The 14,922-nt window shown below is 53.0% G+C and overlaps 1 protein-coding gene across 1 annotated transcript; it reads left to right on the top strand.

The window, feature by feature from the left end:
• Positions 1–5,321: 5,321 nt before the first annotated feature.
• ENH_00008070 (CMCG kinase (incomplete catalytic triad), putative) lies at positions 5,322–11,564 on the top strand (the record flags this gene model as incomplete). The annotated part of the gene is made up of 15 exons (XM_013578631.1): positions 5,322–5,977; positions 6,078–6,225; positions 6,418–6,565; positions 6,733–7,011; positions 7,107–7,476; positions 7,604–7,966; positions 8,191–8,323; positions 8,480–8,620; positions 8,861–8,920; positions 9,043–9,125; positions 9,305–9,461; positions 9,690–9,793; positions 9,910–10,365; positions 10,531–11,066; positions 11,326–11,564. The coding sequence occupies 15 exons, from the start codon at positions 5,322–5,324 to the stop codon at positions 11,562–11,564; spliced, it is 3,873 nt and encodes a 1,290-aa protein (XP_013434085.1).
• Positions 11,565–14,922: the final 3,358 nt, after the last annotated feature.

Below are 14,922 nucleotides of genomic sequence, written 5' to 3'. Positions count from 1 at the left end.
AAAATCAGGCTGACGTGACCTCAGCGCCGAGAAGGAATACGCAACACTTAAGGGGGCTGGGAGCTTTCTCTGTGCGGGAATTGGAAGCTAAGCAATGCACAAGAATCGGCGCATGCCATAGTATAGTTGCCTCTGAGGCGTCAAAAGGCCTTTTCTGCCCACGGTGACCCGCGGCAGCATAGTCTTGCTGGGCACAAAGCACATTCTTTAGGAAGCCCGGAAACTGTGGCACACATAGCCTCTACGGTCTTTTGAAAAATCGCTAACCGGGTACACCGAAACAGAAAGGAAGGTAGCAACTGCTGAGCTCTCATCTGACGGGTTCGCGGAGATGTTTGGCGGCCTTGAGATATGGTTCACGAAGAACCCGGCACGGGCAAAGGCATGTTTTACAGCTCAAGCGCACAAAATACTGGAACTGCTTAAGTTGGAAACTGTGTACTCCGGCTGCTGATTCGCAGCAACAGCTTGCATTGGAGTTAGCGGCTTTGTTGCAGAGCAGTTGCTATGAGTGGGTGTATACACGCAAAATCAGCAACTGCTTTGTTGCAGAGCAGTTGCTATGAGTGGGTGTATACACGCAAAATCAGCCTTGAGACGGCTGAAGCTAGTGCTGTTGGATGCCCACAGGTCCTTCTTGCTGCCTTGTCTTGTGGCCCTAACCATTGCTGATCTTGCAGATCCGGTTTAATAGTAGACCTGGGCAAAGAATAAGTGTACTCCTTGTGGCAGAGGGTGTTGTTTTCTCTGTATCACTGTTGCAGACTTCCCAAGGCGTTCTAGCATTCCAGATTCCGCCAACAATAATCTTGGAAACATATTGACCAGGAATAGCGCCCTGTGAAGGATTTGAATGATCGGCAACCAAAGCTTAACCAAGGACGTCAGACCAAACCGACTGAGAAAGGGCGGCGCCGTGAGGACTTTGACGAAGTAATAGCAAGGCAAAGAGCAAGGACAGCATAACACATCAAATCCAGTGGGAAAAGTCACAAAGTTTTCACCAAGAAGATGATGCGAATGTCGAGTAAGAAAACCATGAACTGAAAAAAAAGTTCTGTGGCGCTGTAGTTACTGCGCACCGGCAGATACTGGCTGGCATGAAAGCTACACGACAGAATAGTGCGATAGCAAAACTATGGCCTCCACGCAACCTCTACAGAACCTTTGAAGTGAAGAAAAGTAATTACCAGAAAACGTATACGGGAAATCAAAGCGAAGCAATTTTCGGCTGAGCTACATAAAGCAAAGGTTGTATGTCTAGCCGCCGCGGGTGCCAATATCCTGTTGCGTCAAAACGAAGTTGCCGGTAATATGAACGTTCTTTGTACAGTGGCCAGCAAAAGGCAATCGTCAAAAGTAGAAGCGATGATGGACTCATTTTGAAGGTACTGATGTGCGGAAGTCTTGGACACGGCTTGGTCACAGGCAGGAGCGGCCAGTCATTTGCTTTTCAGCACACGGCTTCCCGGAGAATACAAACAATGTACTGCCAACCCCAAACGATTGGATATAGGGGTCTTTAATGCAGGCTAAGCTACGCACTCCAACACCGCACATAGGTAGTTACATCGTCAGCTCAAAGTGCTCTAGGTACCAAAAACAGTCAAAACGGTCGCTAAATCTTTTCGCAACGTGTGGCTTCTTCGAGTGCACAGAGTCCCTGTTGGATGATGGCCGCTGCGATTCCCAGATCGTGGGCTTCTCCGCAGAGCTCGCAGTGTGCAGCAACGCTTTATGAGCTTTTTCTTCTGCATAGTGTGTAGCTAGTTCCTCTTACGATTGTTTTTCTTCTACACGATGACCAATTGCGTGTTCCATTATGCTGTGCAGCGATACAAGCAGTTTCAAGCGGCAAAACAAATTGTTTTATGCAAGCACGTTCAGGTTCCTGTAGAAGCCGTGCTAGCAAAGATACTGGTGGAAGAAGCTACCTATCAGGGCATTACACTTGTGTCAGAAAGATGACAGGGATGGGGGCAATCTATAGCCCTCATATTTACTCAGGAGCGCCTTGAAAGGCAGAGGGGAGCCTTGCAGAGTTTGGACTCAGCAAAGGTAGCAACAGTGACATGCTCACCATTTTCTTCTCCAGTTGTGATTGTACACAGGAAAGATGATGGCACCTCATGGGCATCAACTGACGGGCCTTGAACGCGTCCACCGTGTATCTGCGTAATCAAGCAATAGTTTCCGCTCAAGACGTTCTGGAAGTGCTCTCCACGGAATTGAGCACCATGGACACGGACACATTAGATGTGGCAACGTAAATTCAAAACCATGCCATACGGGTTGATACGTGCGCTGAAGACGCCAGGTGGCTCAGCTAAAGCCTGTTAGTCCTTGGGTCCGCAGATCCCAAGCCCTGCAGCCCGCACTAAACAGTAGCATGCAGGAATGAAAACAGCATATGGAGTTCGACCGTAGCTAGTGCACACTGGACAGTTCTTTTAAATAGCCGGGAAGAGCTGTTTTGAAAGCTAATCAGTTTTTAATAGTGAAGGTTCCGCGCACATAGTGAACGGGTTGCACGCGCGATATTCCCCACGGCCGCTAGACGCAGAGCTGACCATGAAGATTATCTGTACTTACATGAATGCTTTTCTTGTCTTCATGCGAAGTAAGAATAACTGTATGGGGTTCTCAAACGCATACAAGCGAAGAGGACTACCGACAAAGCTGCTAGAATCGACGATCTGTTGTACAGAGGAGCACCAAAATAATAATAATCATTGAGTCGAGATTTTAGGCATTCGTAATTTGCTCTTTAAAATGTCGAGCAAAAGACAAAGCCCACGCAAAAACGTCTTATAAGCGATCGCCACAAGCGATCGCCACAGAAGATTGTTGAGTTGACAGAGCTGCTGGGCAACACTAGCATTTATCCGCGTAGAGGTGTTTGCAGCAAGTGGAAGCTAAGAAAGAACATCAGGAAAAAGAGCTTCACCGACTGAAGCAAAGAAAAAGCTGTTGTTCTGAAGATATCAAGGTGAAGCTGGAGCCCATTACCTCAAAACTGCAACCCACCCCCATCCAGTTCAGTTGGAATGTGGAAGGGCACAAGCTGTGTAAACTGGGGAACCCCACTAGTGAAGTGTTAATATTAAAAATCTCAAGCCATAAATATGGACAGTTTAGGCCAAGGTTAAGAACTAAGCTATCAAACGGTACAGAAGGTGATGCTCGCTTCTTCAAGCAAGTTCTGAAGCCCATGTCTACAGTTGTCACGCCAGACTTTGTGCATTGCCCTGGCATGAGTGCCAGCACACTCCTCCATTCTTTGCTGATTATTGCAAACCGTTCATCCGTTGCCAATGCACTACTACCAAAACCCACATGGCGCGGAAAGCAACCTCCGGCTTGCAAAATTAAATTTGCTCCTGCCCGTGAGTGTCCCCGTGCATTTCATGCAGCCGTAGACTGTTTTATGGAGCATCTGCCGGCGGCTGTGTAGCCGCGCTGAAAATTATCATGAGCACACAAAGCTGAATGCAGCTTCACGCTTTATATAGTTGCCTGTCGAGCGAAGAGCTGACAGTACATCCCCGTGGTGCACTGGATTTTTCACAATTCAACAGTTCACAAAGAATCAACCACATATATTAATCTCACCAAAAGAAAACTCCTTCCAACTAGCAGCAGCAGCTGAAGAGGCCCCGCTGCCGGAGACACAACCAGTAAACCTGGGGGATGTGCAGTAGCGCCCCCCCTGCACTGTAGGGAACGCGGAGCACTGGCTGTCTAGTGAGCCAGGGCTCAAGATTCAGGGCTCGCAACCAAACGAAGATCAATTAAGATACTGAAGAGACAAGGCAATGTGAATTTAAAGACCAATCCCTTCTTGCTGTCACGGCTACTGCGGCTGCTGGCACCCACCGCCAGCAGCAGCAGCCGCTGCGCGCTGCAGCAGGGGCTGCAGCAGCAACGGTAGCAGCAGCAGGACCAAGTCATATCCGGTTTCCTTGCTGTCTGCTTTACTGCTTGCGGCCCTTAACAGACTGCCAAGGAGCAGGAGCAGCAGCGAGTAGTGCTGCTGTCGCCCGGCAGCAGCGGCAGCCGGGCTGTGGCGCCACACGACGCTCTAGTTTGCTGCTCCTCTGCGGCTCCAGACAGAGCCAGATCTGTATGTTTTGCGGCATACTAGCAGAAGCAACAGCAGCAAAAGCAACCGCAGCGGCCGCAGTTACGGGGGGCTCTTGCGCTAGAGTTCCGCAGAGGCCGCTGGCTGTAGCAGAGGGGCGTTTCTGGGAGGCGCTGTTTCCATCTGTGGGTACACCGTAGGGAAGGTTTGGTTCCCGCGTTTTTAGTGCCCTTTGCAACTGCTGCGAGGGGTACCGCTTGTCACCACTGTCGCCTGCCACACTGTCGCTCTTGGTCCGCATGAGCTGTCGAGGCTGCGTGCTTCACGCCGCTGCAGCTTGCGCCATCAGCTGCATCTTGCCTTTCTGCTGTTGATTTGTGGCTGTTACACCCGAAGCAACTGCTTTCTCTTGGTAGCAAGGGCCGACCAGCCACGTTGCGGCAGCGCACCATCCGCTTCTTGCGCCGGCGTGTTTCTGGTGTCCGTCCGCAGCCACCACCACAGTGTACAGCCGACGTAACTTTCGTGCTTCCGTGTTCGTCGGCTCTAGGGGCCGCGTTGGGCTACGGCGCAGCTACAGTCGCGGCAAGGGCCGGCTTCCAAAAACACAAACAGCAGGAGTAGCAGCAGCGGCTGTCATGCTTCAAGTTCACAGGGACGCTGCACTATGTCGGTGAAAGCCATAGATGGCGTTGGTCCGTGCTCTCTGCGTGTTCGACCGAGTTTTTCAGTCTCCGCACTAGCGGCGCGAACAGCTGCAGCAGCGTGTCGCTATTAGCAGCAGCGGAAGCAGCAGCCAGCAGAAGCACGAGCTTACCAACAAAGCAGCCGTGCATGCAGGGTTGCCTCGGAACATCTATCTTTTATCTCTGTAGGGCGAGGTGCTGAGTCACCACACACTTGTGGGCCGCCTTGTCCCCTCAAGAGCAGCATTCAAAGCCTCATTTCCAAAAGCTACGGCAGCAGCAGCTTTGGTGCTTGCGACAGGTTCGGAAGTGTCGGAGATCATCTATAGCAGCAGCTGCCACGGCGATTGCAGCAGGAGTTGGTGCTAGCTGCTGCAGTAGGCCCTTGGAGTCCTCTTGTGTGCATCAGTCGAGGCTCGTGGGTATTCCTTCGATTTTTCTGGGGCGATTGCGCCCGAAGAGTCGGTTGAGCAGGCTATGTTCGGCACTGGAACTTAGGCAAGCAGCAGCGACAGTTTGTTCAGCCGTTCAGCAGCAGAAGCAGTTGCTGGGGGATGGCGCAACCAGCAGCAGCAGCGGCAGCAGATGGTATTGCAGCCGCCGCTGCTGCCGCTGCCGCAGCAGCAGCATCGCGAGAGCAGAGCAGCAGCAGCGGCTGGACAGACACGGCCAGCCTCGACTCTTCCTCTAGCGCCGTGATGCCGCCGAGGCGCGGAGACAGCGCGGAAATACAGGGTAGAACCTTTGTTGAGTCTCCCCAGGGAGCCTCTTGGGCGTCACCTGCCTACGAGGGCAGGGACCCCGTGGAGGGGCCAGAAGGTCAACTTGCCTCCCCGTACTCCTCATTGCATCAGCCGAGCAGCCGCAGCCGCAGCCGCAGCCGGAGCCGGAGCCGGAGTCTCAGCAGCACTAGTAGCGCCGGCGGTGACGCTCGGGCAGAGCAGCAGGGCAGCCGTCATGGGGGCAGTAGGAGGTCGGCTGCAGGCAATGGCGGTGGGGCTCCGGATGAAGAGGCTGCTGCCGAAGGAACCGATCCATCTGCAGACAGTGACGTGTATTTCACTGAGAGCGATGATGAAGATCACAGGGAGTACAGGAGGGGTGGCTACCACCCGGTGTCTGTGGGCGAAATCTACGCTAACAGATACCGCATCGAAGCCAAGCTTGGTTGGGGGCACTTCTCCACCGTGTGGCTGGCTACAGACCTCAAGTGAGCAAGCCACATTAGCTTCAGCGTGGACAATGGCAGCTGCGGGCTTTTTTCGAGTGGACGAACATTGCACCACTATATGTGTTGCCTTATTGCGCAGAGCGGTACCTCTCGAGTTTGTCGCTTTGAAGTTTCAGAAGAGCGCCCGGCACTACACTGAGGCGGCAGCAGATGAAGTGCAGCTCCTCACTAAGGTCAAGGACGGCATGCGCCATCCCTTCTGGAGGGAAGCAGCCAAGTCTTTCTCCGTAAGCTACCGGGCCCCGGCAGAACAAGCGTTAGGGGCTTCGGTTCGACCAATCTTTATAGGGGCAGTGCTTTGGTCTGGGATTTTCGTTACCACAAGCGCTGCCGCCTCAGTATATCGAGGCATTCTGGAAATCACGGGCTGGGTTTTGGGAACATCACACGGATTTGAGTTGGTTTGTTACTGTTTATAGAGCGCCATCCGTGAGCGACACGAAGCAGCAGGCATACCTTACGAGGCACCGCGGAAGCTGCCATTGCCCCCAGTGGTTTTGTTCAAGGAGCAGTTCCAGCACACGGGGCCAAATGGCAAGCATATGTGTCTTGTCTTTGAGATGCTCGGTACGTCGCTCCTTCTGAGCTCGTGACCTGAACTTTAAGGAGAATATGCAGTCAGCGCTCTCCATCTTTCCGTTTGTACAGTCTTTTTTGCAGACTTCCACGGCGGCAGGAGTGCCAGGTGTACCGGGGTTTGAAGCTTACGTTTCGTGTTTTTTGGTTACGTTCAGGCCCGAATTTGTTGTCTCTTATTAAGCGCTACAACTTTAGGGGCTTGCCGCTTCCACTGGTTCGCCGCATAGCGCATGACATCCTTCACGGGCTGCATTACCTCCACGACGTGTGTGGGATCATTCACACAGACTTGAAGCCCGAGAATGTCTGCGTCTCGGCGTATCCGCTGCCACCTCCAAACCCCCTTGTCGCGCCGCCAGCAGCAGGGCAGCAGCAAGAGCAACAGGAAGTTGAGGGTCTCACTGCTGAAATGCGCAAAAGGCTCAGGAAAAAGAGTACGCAAGAATAACGGGAATTTTTAGATCAGAGGTGGTTGTTCCCTCATCCTATCGTACTAAGTCGTCGCTGTCTTTGTTTGTTCTTTTTACAGAAAAACGAAAACAGCAGCGCCTGAAAAAGAAAGCTGCAGCCGCGGCTGCAGCGGCTGCTGCAGCTGCAGGCGAGGAGGAAGCCGCCCATTCTGAAGAGGAGGGAGAAGAGGAGGACGACGAGACGGAAAAGCACCAGCGGGAAGCAGCAGCAGCAGGGACAGCAGCACCCGCAGGCGCTGCGCCAGCATCTGCTGGGACGATCGGGGCTGCAGCAGAGGCAGCTGGCAACAACACAGCAGGGCAGCAGCAGGAGCGGGAGGCGGTGTATGTGCCGTATGTCAAGCACATGCTTAAACCGAGTCGCTCCGACCCTTCTCTTTTGACATCGTACAAGGACGAGATCCATGCTCTTCAGGGCTCACTCCAGAGGTAAGCACAGGAGATGGTCTAGGGGTTGGTGGGGGACAGACAGGCAGCAGAAAGAACAGAGATTGACTTTGGCTCTAAACAGCATCAGCAAGCTGGCAGCCGGAATTGTGGCCTGTGTGGGACACAGACACGTTTACAACTACGTGGGATACTCACAGTACCAGCCACAGTCGGCATACTGCTGCCCCAAGACGGGAGGTCGCATCCTCTACTGGCTCCCCAAGGAAAGGCCGCAGGGCGCTTCAGGTGATGAGGCTGAGGAAGCGGACGCTGCCAAGAGTCGTTTGCCGCTGCTGCATGATGAGTTGCTACTGCACCCCGCAGCAGATAGACTGTACAACCAGAGACTGAAGGAGGCGGCGCGCACAACCGACAAGCGAGATGCACACGGCCATTTGCTCTACGGGCCTTATATCAAGCTAGAAAACGACCAACAAGCCGAGGAAGACATGACTATTGTTCAGACTTCAGAGGGGCCCATCTGCATCAAGTCAGTTCATCAAACCACCCCTTTTAGTTCCTTTGGTGGTATCTGACTACTTTTGTGCGGCCAATGTTGCTGCAGGCTCTGCCAGTCAACCACGAACTATTTGAGCCCTTCTAGATGTATTATGTTCATGCCTACGTAGGCCTGAAGGTGCACTGTGTGTACGTATTGTTGCCTTTTTGCTATCGATAAACGCGTTGATGTGTTTTCTGTCGTCGCTCACACAGGCCATTGCCGCCAAGCTCGTTCGCCTTCGAGCATCCAAGCGCAGTGTATAAGCTGTGTGATTTGGGGAATGCTTGCTGGGCCCAGGAGCACTTCACTGATGACATACAGACGCGACAGTACCGTTCCCCGGAGGTTCGTCTTGTTGCACCGTGCGTAGAAGCACTGGTGTTGCGCAGGCATTCATCTGCGTGCTCCATTGTAGATCGTTTCTTTGCAGAATTTGATGCTGCTATGGCTATTGCTCTTGCTAGTTTTCGGCTGCTGCTGATGTTTTTCCTCGATTCGCAGGTGATCATTCGGGCTGGATATGACTGCACAGCTGACGTGTGGAGTTTCGCATGCATGGTGTTTGAGTTGGTGACTGGGGATTACCTCTTCGATCCAAAGAGTACTGGCGACTTTGACAGAGATGAAGACCATCTGGCCCTCGTACGTTTCTCTTGGTGTTATACTGGAAGCTGCAATAACAGCAAAGGGGCGGCAAACAGCGAGTTTGGAACCGAGCAGCATCACTTGCGGCTAGGGCAACACTAGTTGCAGTGCTCCTGTCATAGTCTTTTTAGTTCCATCCAGTGAATCACCAGGAGCAAAACAAAAGTTATTAAATACGCAGAGGAATTAGCTATATAGAGGGCGATGATTCAGACTCTGTGTCTTTTGTGTGGGCAGATCATTGAACTTGTGGGGCCTATGACGCTCAACTTCGTGTCGCGCGGCCGGCATTCACATGTAAGGGCGTTGGTAACACTCAGATTCAGCAGTACGGAAAGGGATGCAAAACAAAGCCGTATGGCTCAGGCGTAAGGGGTAAGAGGTATGGTCGATGGCGTAGGGCTTGACTGTCTTTGCAGCGCTTCTTCCGCGAACGCTCAACGGAGTTACGGCGAATTGACGACCTGCGGTTTTGGCCTCTTGTGGCTGTTTTGAGGGAAAAGTAAGTGCGGCTTTCATTGTGTTAAGTTTAAGCATCGTGTGTAAGCTGCGTTGTCTAGTGTTGAGGGGTAACTGGGCTGTTGACGGAGCGTGTGCACTTGCGACTGTATGCTGCGGGATCTTCTGGGCAATGTGTCTCCCTACATATGCGGACGAATATCTGCTTATCTCTTGCCGTAGGTACCATATGGGCGAGGCTGAGGCTGTATCCCTCTCGGATTTCTTGGTGCCGATGCTGGCCGCAGACCCGCTGAAGCGCCAAGGTGCAAAACAGATGCTGGACCATCCCTGGCTCCGCATGCGAACTCCGGAAGATGAAATAGCTTACTGCGAGATGGTCAGTCCTAAGTATGATGGTGGCAGCTGCCGCAGGGCGCAGCCTGTTGTTGTAGATGCCACGAAACTGGTGGCAGCGACTGCTGGTCAGGCGCCTGGGCAGCAATCTATACTAGTGTTGGGCTCAATGGAACGAAGTCAGTAACCAGCTTGCATTTCCTGGGTCTGATGTGCTTGAGCCTCAGTAAAGCTTGTAGGATTGTTTGCACGGTATTTTTGGTTGCTGCAGCGTAAAAACATGCACGTTTCGAGGCCTGATTTGGATGCGCCTCTCCTGTCATTGCCCTCCGGTCACTCGGCAGCCGAGCTCACTGTTGGTCCCAATCCTCTATGGTAGGCAGCCCCGATGTAGGCAGCAGCGACGCCAGCGGCACGAGCAGCAGCCTCCATCCTTTCGAAGCAACGACAAAGAGCGTTCTCTTACGGTTGCTGATTTTCTTTGGCTGCAGCGGCCGTCGGCCCGAAGAGGTTCACGGATCTGTCGCGTCAGGAGCTGGTGGTGGGGGATGTATGTACAGCTCGGCGACGGGCTATGCCCAGTCTCCTCCCGTGATCGGGGTGTCATCCCCGTACGCGCTGCAGCAGCACCAACAGCAGCTGCAGCAGCAGCAGCTGCAACAGATGCAGCAGGAGCAACAGCATCTCTACGGTTCAGGGCCAGTGGTGTTACCCCCCAGCGGTGGCCCTGTGGACCCGAGCAGTGACTTGTACACTTTACAGCAACAGCAGTTGCTTCAGCAACAGCTGCAGCAGCAACAACAGCTGCAACAGCTGCAGCAACAGCATCAGCAACTGCAACACATGCAGCACCAGCCGCAGCTGATCGTGGGTGGGCTTGGGCGTCATGTCGATGGAGATAACAGCACGAAGACCGCCCAGTCAACCGGAGGCATCCTGGGCACCGTGTAAGTGTCATATCTTGTTGTGATTGCTGCTGTGTTTCTTGTTCCTGCTGTTGTTGCCGCCTTTGTTCAAGCTTTGTGAAGTTACCAGTAAAGAGCTCTTAAGGAGTTCCACTGTGCAGTATACGCCCTCATGCCCTGTTTCTTTTTGAGGGTGGGTGCGTGCAGCGCTGGAACAAACACCGGCTGCAGCAGCGCAGCTGTGACCGCAGCAAGCAGCAGCAGCGGCAGGGCAGGCACAGCAACAGCGGCAGCAGCTGCTGCGGCCGCTGTCTCCGCTGCGAGAATGCTGATGGGCTACCCTGGAGCAAGTGATCCCCAGTACTTCAGTGCAGGTCGGGACTGCTGGGATGGCCGATCTGTTCCCGCCTTCCCTCCTATTGGCAGCAACAGTAGCAGCAGCAGCAGCAGCAGTGGGACGACGGGTTTGCGGCCAGAAGCAGCGGGAGTGGAATGGATGGTTCGTGGCTTTCAGGCGTCAGCTGTAACAGAGTCAGCTGATGCGCCGCAGCCGCAGCAGCAACAGCAGCAGCAGCTTCCATCGTCGTGCGTAGAGCTGCTGCCAAGGAAGCCCCACGATTCGACAGGGACAGCTTGTGGTTCCTCCTCTGATAAGAGGTCGGATGGCCTTCACCAAATTGCAGGCACCCGCGTCACTGCCAACCCTGCAGAAACGGACACACAGTCCGTCTCTGCTGCAGGAGGTGAGGCTCCATGATTTGCTGGGTTAGTTTTTGAGCTAAACGGGTATCAAATCAGCCAGTACAGCGACCTGTAAGGATGTGGCCAACGGCGTATGTAGTGGCGCACCTCTTCCAAGCCCTTCCCAGCGATTTCGCAGTACTACCAATGTTTGTTTTCACATTTTGCTCACCACAGTGCATGTGCTAGCCTACAAGTATTTGCTGCGTTGTCTCAAGGGTTTTTTCCGGTTTGTGTTGTGGCTGCTATACTGGCATGCAGATTGGGGAGGTGTAAGTGGACCGGTTTCTTGGATGCCAGATGCTGCGGCGATGCAACATCAGCAGCAACTGGAGCAGCAACAGCAACAGCAACAGCTGGAGCAGCAGCAGCAACAGATGCGACGCCACGTGCAAGAGATGCAGGAGAGAAAACAGGAGTTCTTACGCCAACAGCAAGAACTCAACAGAATGCTGAAGGGGGTGCAGCAGCTGCAACATGGCCTCTCAGGCAGCTCCTGAGGAAGCAGCAGCAACAGCAGTAGCAGGAACGACTGTAGTGTACGGCGTTTCCAGGAGCCCTTGTCCGGGAGACATCAGCAACTGTGGACTCTCGTTAATGAGGGAAGCTATGCGTGTTGGCAAGAGCCAGTTGCAGCAGCGCCAGCTGCTGCAACTGACCTAGCAGCGACGGCTGCAAAACAGCAGGGTAACAGCGGAGGGGCCTTTCTCTCGCAGCAGCACAAAGCAGCAGCAGCAGAAGAGATCGAGGGGCTCCACAGCTTTTAAATCGTTGTTTCGTTTGCACTTTCACACCACGAACTCCTGCGGTGCGAAACGTTACTGCATCGGCTGTCATCAGCAGCAGTAGCAGGTCTGGTTGCAGCAGGAGCAACAGCTGCTGCTGCGGAAGTGGCAGCTGCTTCAGCAGAAGCAGCAGTTGTTTGGGGTCCACAAGTGCCCACAGCTGCTCACGGGAACGCTGGTGCTGCTTGTGTGGCTCTGAGCGCCTCATCAGGCAAAGCTGCAACAGTAGAAGCAGCAGCAGCAAGAGCAACAGAGGTGACGCCTATACGTGCAGGAGACATATTTTGAGTCTCCTACAGGGAGATGAGTTGCTGCAGTTGGTGGACAGGGCGTAGTAGCATTTTAGTCGGTCTGTCCCTGTCCTCATCACACTGTAAAACACAGACCGAAGATTGATGTCACGCGACAGCGGGTGATAAAGCTGCAGGAGGCAGCTCGGTTTACGCACTCCGCACCAGTTTTATTGCCTGCTCCACAAGCATGAAGTAAATACGGACATATTTCAGACATACGCAAAATGAGCTTCATAAGGTAGTCTCCATGGAAGAATCAAACAGCGACAGAGGCTACTTCAGCAGCTATTGCTGTAGCATCGTTTTTCGCAGTTTGTGCTGTGGCAGACCCCCCTCCGTGCTGTCTGTCGAGTTAGTTCCCAGACTGTTTGGAACGTGTATGTCCGCATGGCCGGTGACGTGGGGGTGAGGATTTCGGCGGTGCGGCAGAGCTAACTGTACAATTTACTTGACCACGGACAGCAGCGGAAGCGTTACTGGTAAACTTTGTGTCAACCCTGTGGCATTCTCCACCTAGCGTTCCTAGCAGCATTTCGGGGTAGGGGTATTTACGCACGTACAGAGATCGAGCTGCACTCCCAGAATCGTATCGTGATTTCTAGAAACGTTACTGCATCTAGGCAACTTGTGCCACATCCCTCGAGCATGGATGGAAATGTCTCAATACGTGGTGCCGAGTTTGGGGGCCTCACCGGTATAAAGACCAACGGCCGGAGGTGGGCCTGGATTACTTTCTTCGCGCACTTCCAACAGTAGTCTGTCACGTAGTAAAAACAGCTAATTTGTGGACAGAAACACAGCCTCCAAATGTTTGTGTTTCATTCAACCAGCTAGTGTGTCAAGCCCCAGTTGAAAAGCCCCAAAGAACCTGCGCTCCCCACACCCCTAGAGGTCCACATGGCGCGTTACTTTACTTGCTCGGCGTTGGCACAAAGCACTTTTTTAAATGTATAAAGGCGTATTTTGCATTTTAATTCACTTTTTGGCCTTCTAGTTTGGTTGGATGCTGGGAAAAGGGCTCTCTGGTGGGTCGCTGCCGGAGAACTCACTGGTTGTTTCCACGCTCTAGTAGCTTGGTGATTGAAATTTTGTGATTCTGTGCCCAGTACTGTACAAAATATGTACAGACAGTCTAGTTTCATGACCTATGGCGGCACAATGCTGCGTCATCGTGTGCAGTTTCTTCGTTCTTCAGCTATTCTGCGGGGTTGCCAGGAAGGCCTCACCAGAGCGTTCTTGATTGGGTGGACAGGCTGACTGTGCAGTTTAGCATAATATGCTGTCATAGTCTTGTTTGTGGTAAACTTTTACTGCTGTTTAAACTGCGGAAATGGCCGAACACATGCGCGACTTATCGGCTAACGCATGGTCTTCTCCCGCCATCCTTTGGCCTCGCCACTGTGGAAGGCCGGGCAGTCCTCTTCATGCGAAGAATGAATTTTCGTGCTCCCCATCAGCGGCACTTGCTGTATATTATGTGCATTTGTGTTGTTTGACTGGGGGCGGACAACGATGAAGCGCTACTAGTGCGCTCGTGCTTTCAGAAAATATCAACTCGACGACGTATTTCCGGTGTCGATTGTATGCGTTTGAACTTCCTGAAGTGGGTAAAATGTCAACGGAGGGGCATGCTTTGCAAGGCTAAGGATTCAGAAGTGTGTCCAGTGTGCTGTCAAAGCAGGCCTGTGGTTGTGCCAGAGGTCCAGAGGTCCTTTCCCCTGTGGATCAACCACAGGCCTGCAGTAAACAGGGAGCAGTTCTCCGAGTGTCCACTTCTCGAAACAGCAAGAAAAGATGTGTCGTGCCACCGTGGTATGAGAGCTCCCTTCCAGATGCGTCTTGGGCTACAATGATGTGCGTACTTGTACGTCTCTATGAAATATCATTGAGTAGTGGTTGCCGATATCGTAGCGGTACTGACGTGCGAAGTGTTCGTCGAATTTGAGTGCAGGGGCAGGAGAACAGTCAGATAGTCCAGTAAATGGCTCCTACCGTAGTTTCTCTTCAGGTAGCTGGAGTTCAGGTACTTTATCAGATAGAACGAATCATCGGGGGCCCGAAGGTGCCGTCCCCTGGATCGGTTTCCAAACATTATGTGGGTTAGGTAGAGCGGTTACTGCCCCACCGTGCTGGGTTGAACTTGAGCTCAAAGTCAACCGTATTTCGCAAGCAGGACTTGCGGCAATGAATTCCTCTGGAGCTTGGTCGTTTCCCGGTGCCCGCTCGTAAGATGGCCTAAGAGGGCTAATGCGGAGGTGTAGTGAACATGTTGGACACAGCCCGCTAAGAACAAGAAATTTACCTCTTTGGTGTCAAGCCCGGGAATAGACTTCGCACTGTCACGTGCTTGTAGACAGTCCGCCATTTGCGGTGACGGGCAGATAGGAGTCACAATTGCTGTGAGGGTATGAGCCTGTCAGTACCGGTCTCAAGTGCAGGTCGTCGTGGCAGTGGAAAGTAATACCGAGAGCTGTGGAGGCTGCAGTGCGAAGTTGCTTCAAACGAGCAGCCGTTGGACGTGGGCTAGCCGGTACTACACGACTGCTTAACCGCGCTGATTTCGGCCCTCCCGCATAAGTACCCAAAGCGGCGAGCACATATGAATTTTCAAGTATAAAGAGCCAGAAGTCGTGAGAAGACAAGTGCCATTCGGGGTCTGCTTCGAGGCGGCAAAGTTTGCTTTAGCGCGCCCAGCCCGACAGATGTTCCATTAGGAATGAACGAGACCCACACTCCCTCATGTTCCATTAGGAGAGAACGGGACCCACCGCATACCATGG

The sequence above is a fragment of the Eimeria necatrix genome, genomic scaffold (assembly GCF_000499385.1).
Source record: "Eimeria necatrix Houghton genomic scaffold, Enh_scaff122, whole genome shotgun sequence".
Classification (NCBI taxonomy): domain Eukaryota; phylum Apicomplexa; class Conoidasida; order Eucoccidiorida; family Eimeriidae; genus Eimeria; species Eimeria necatrix.
This window is presented reverse-complemented; position numbering and strand designations above follow the sequence as displayed.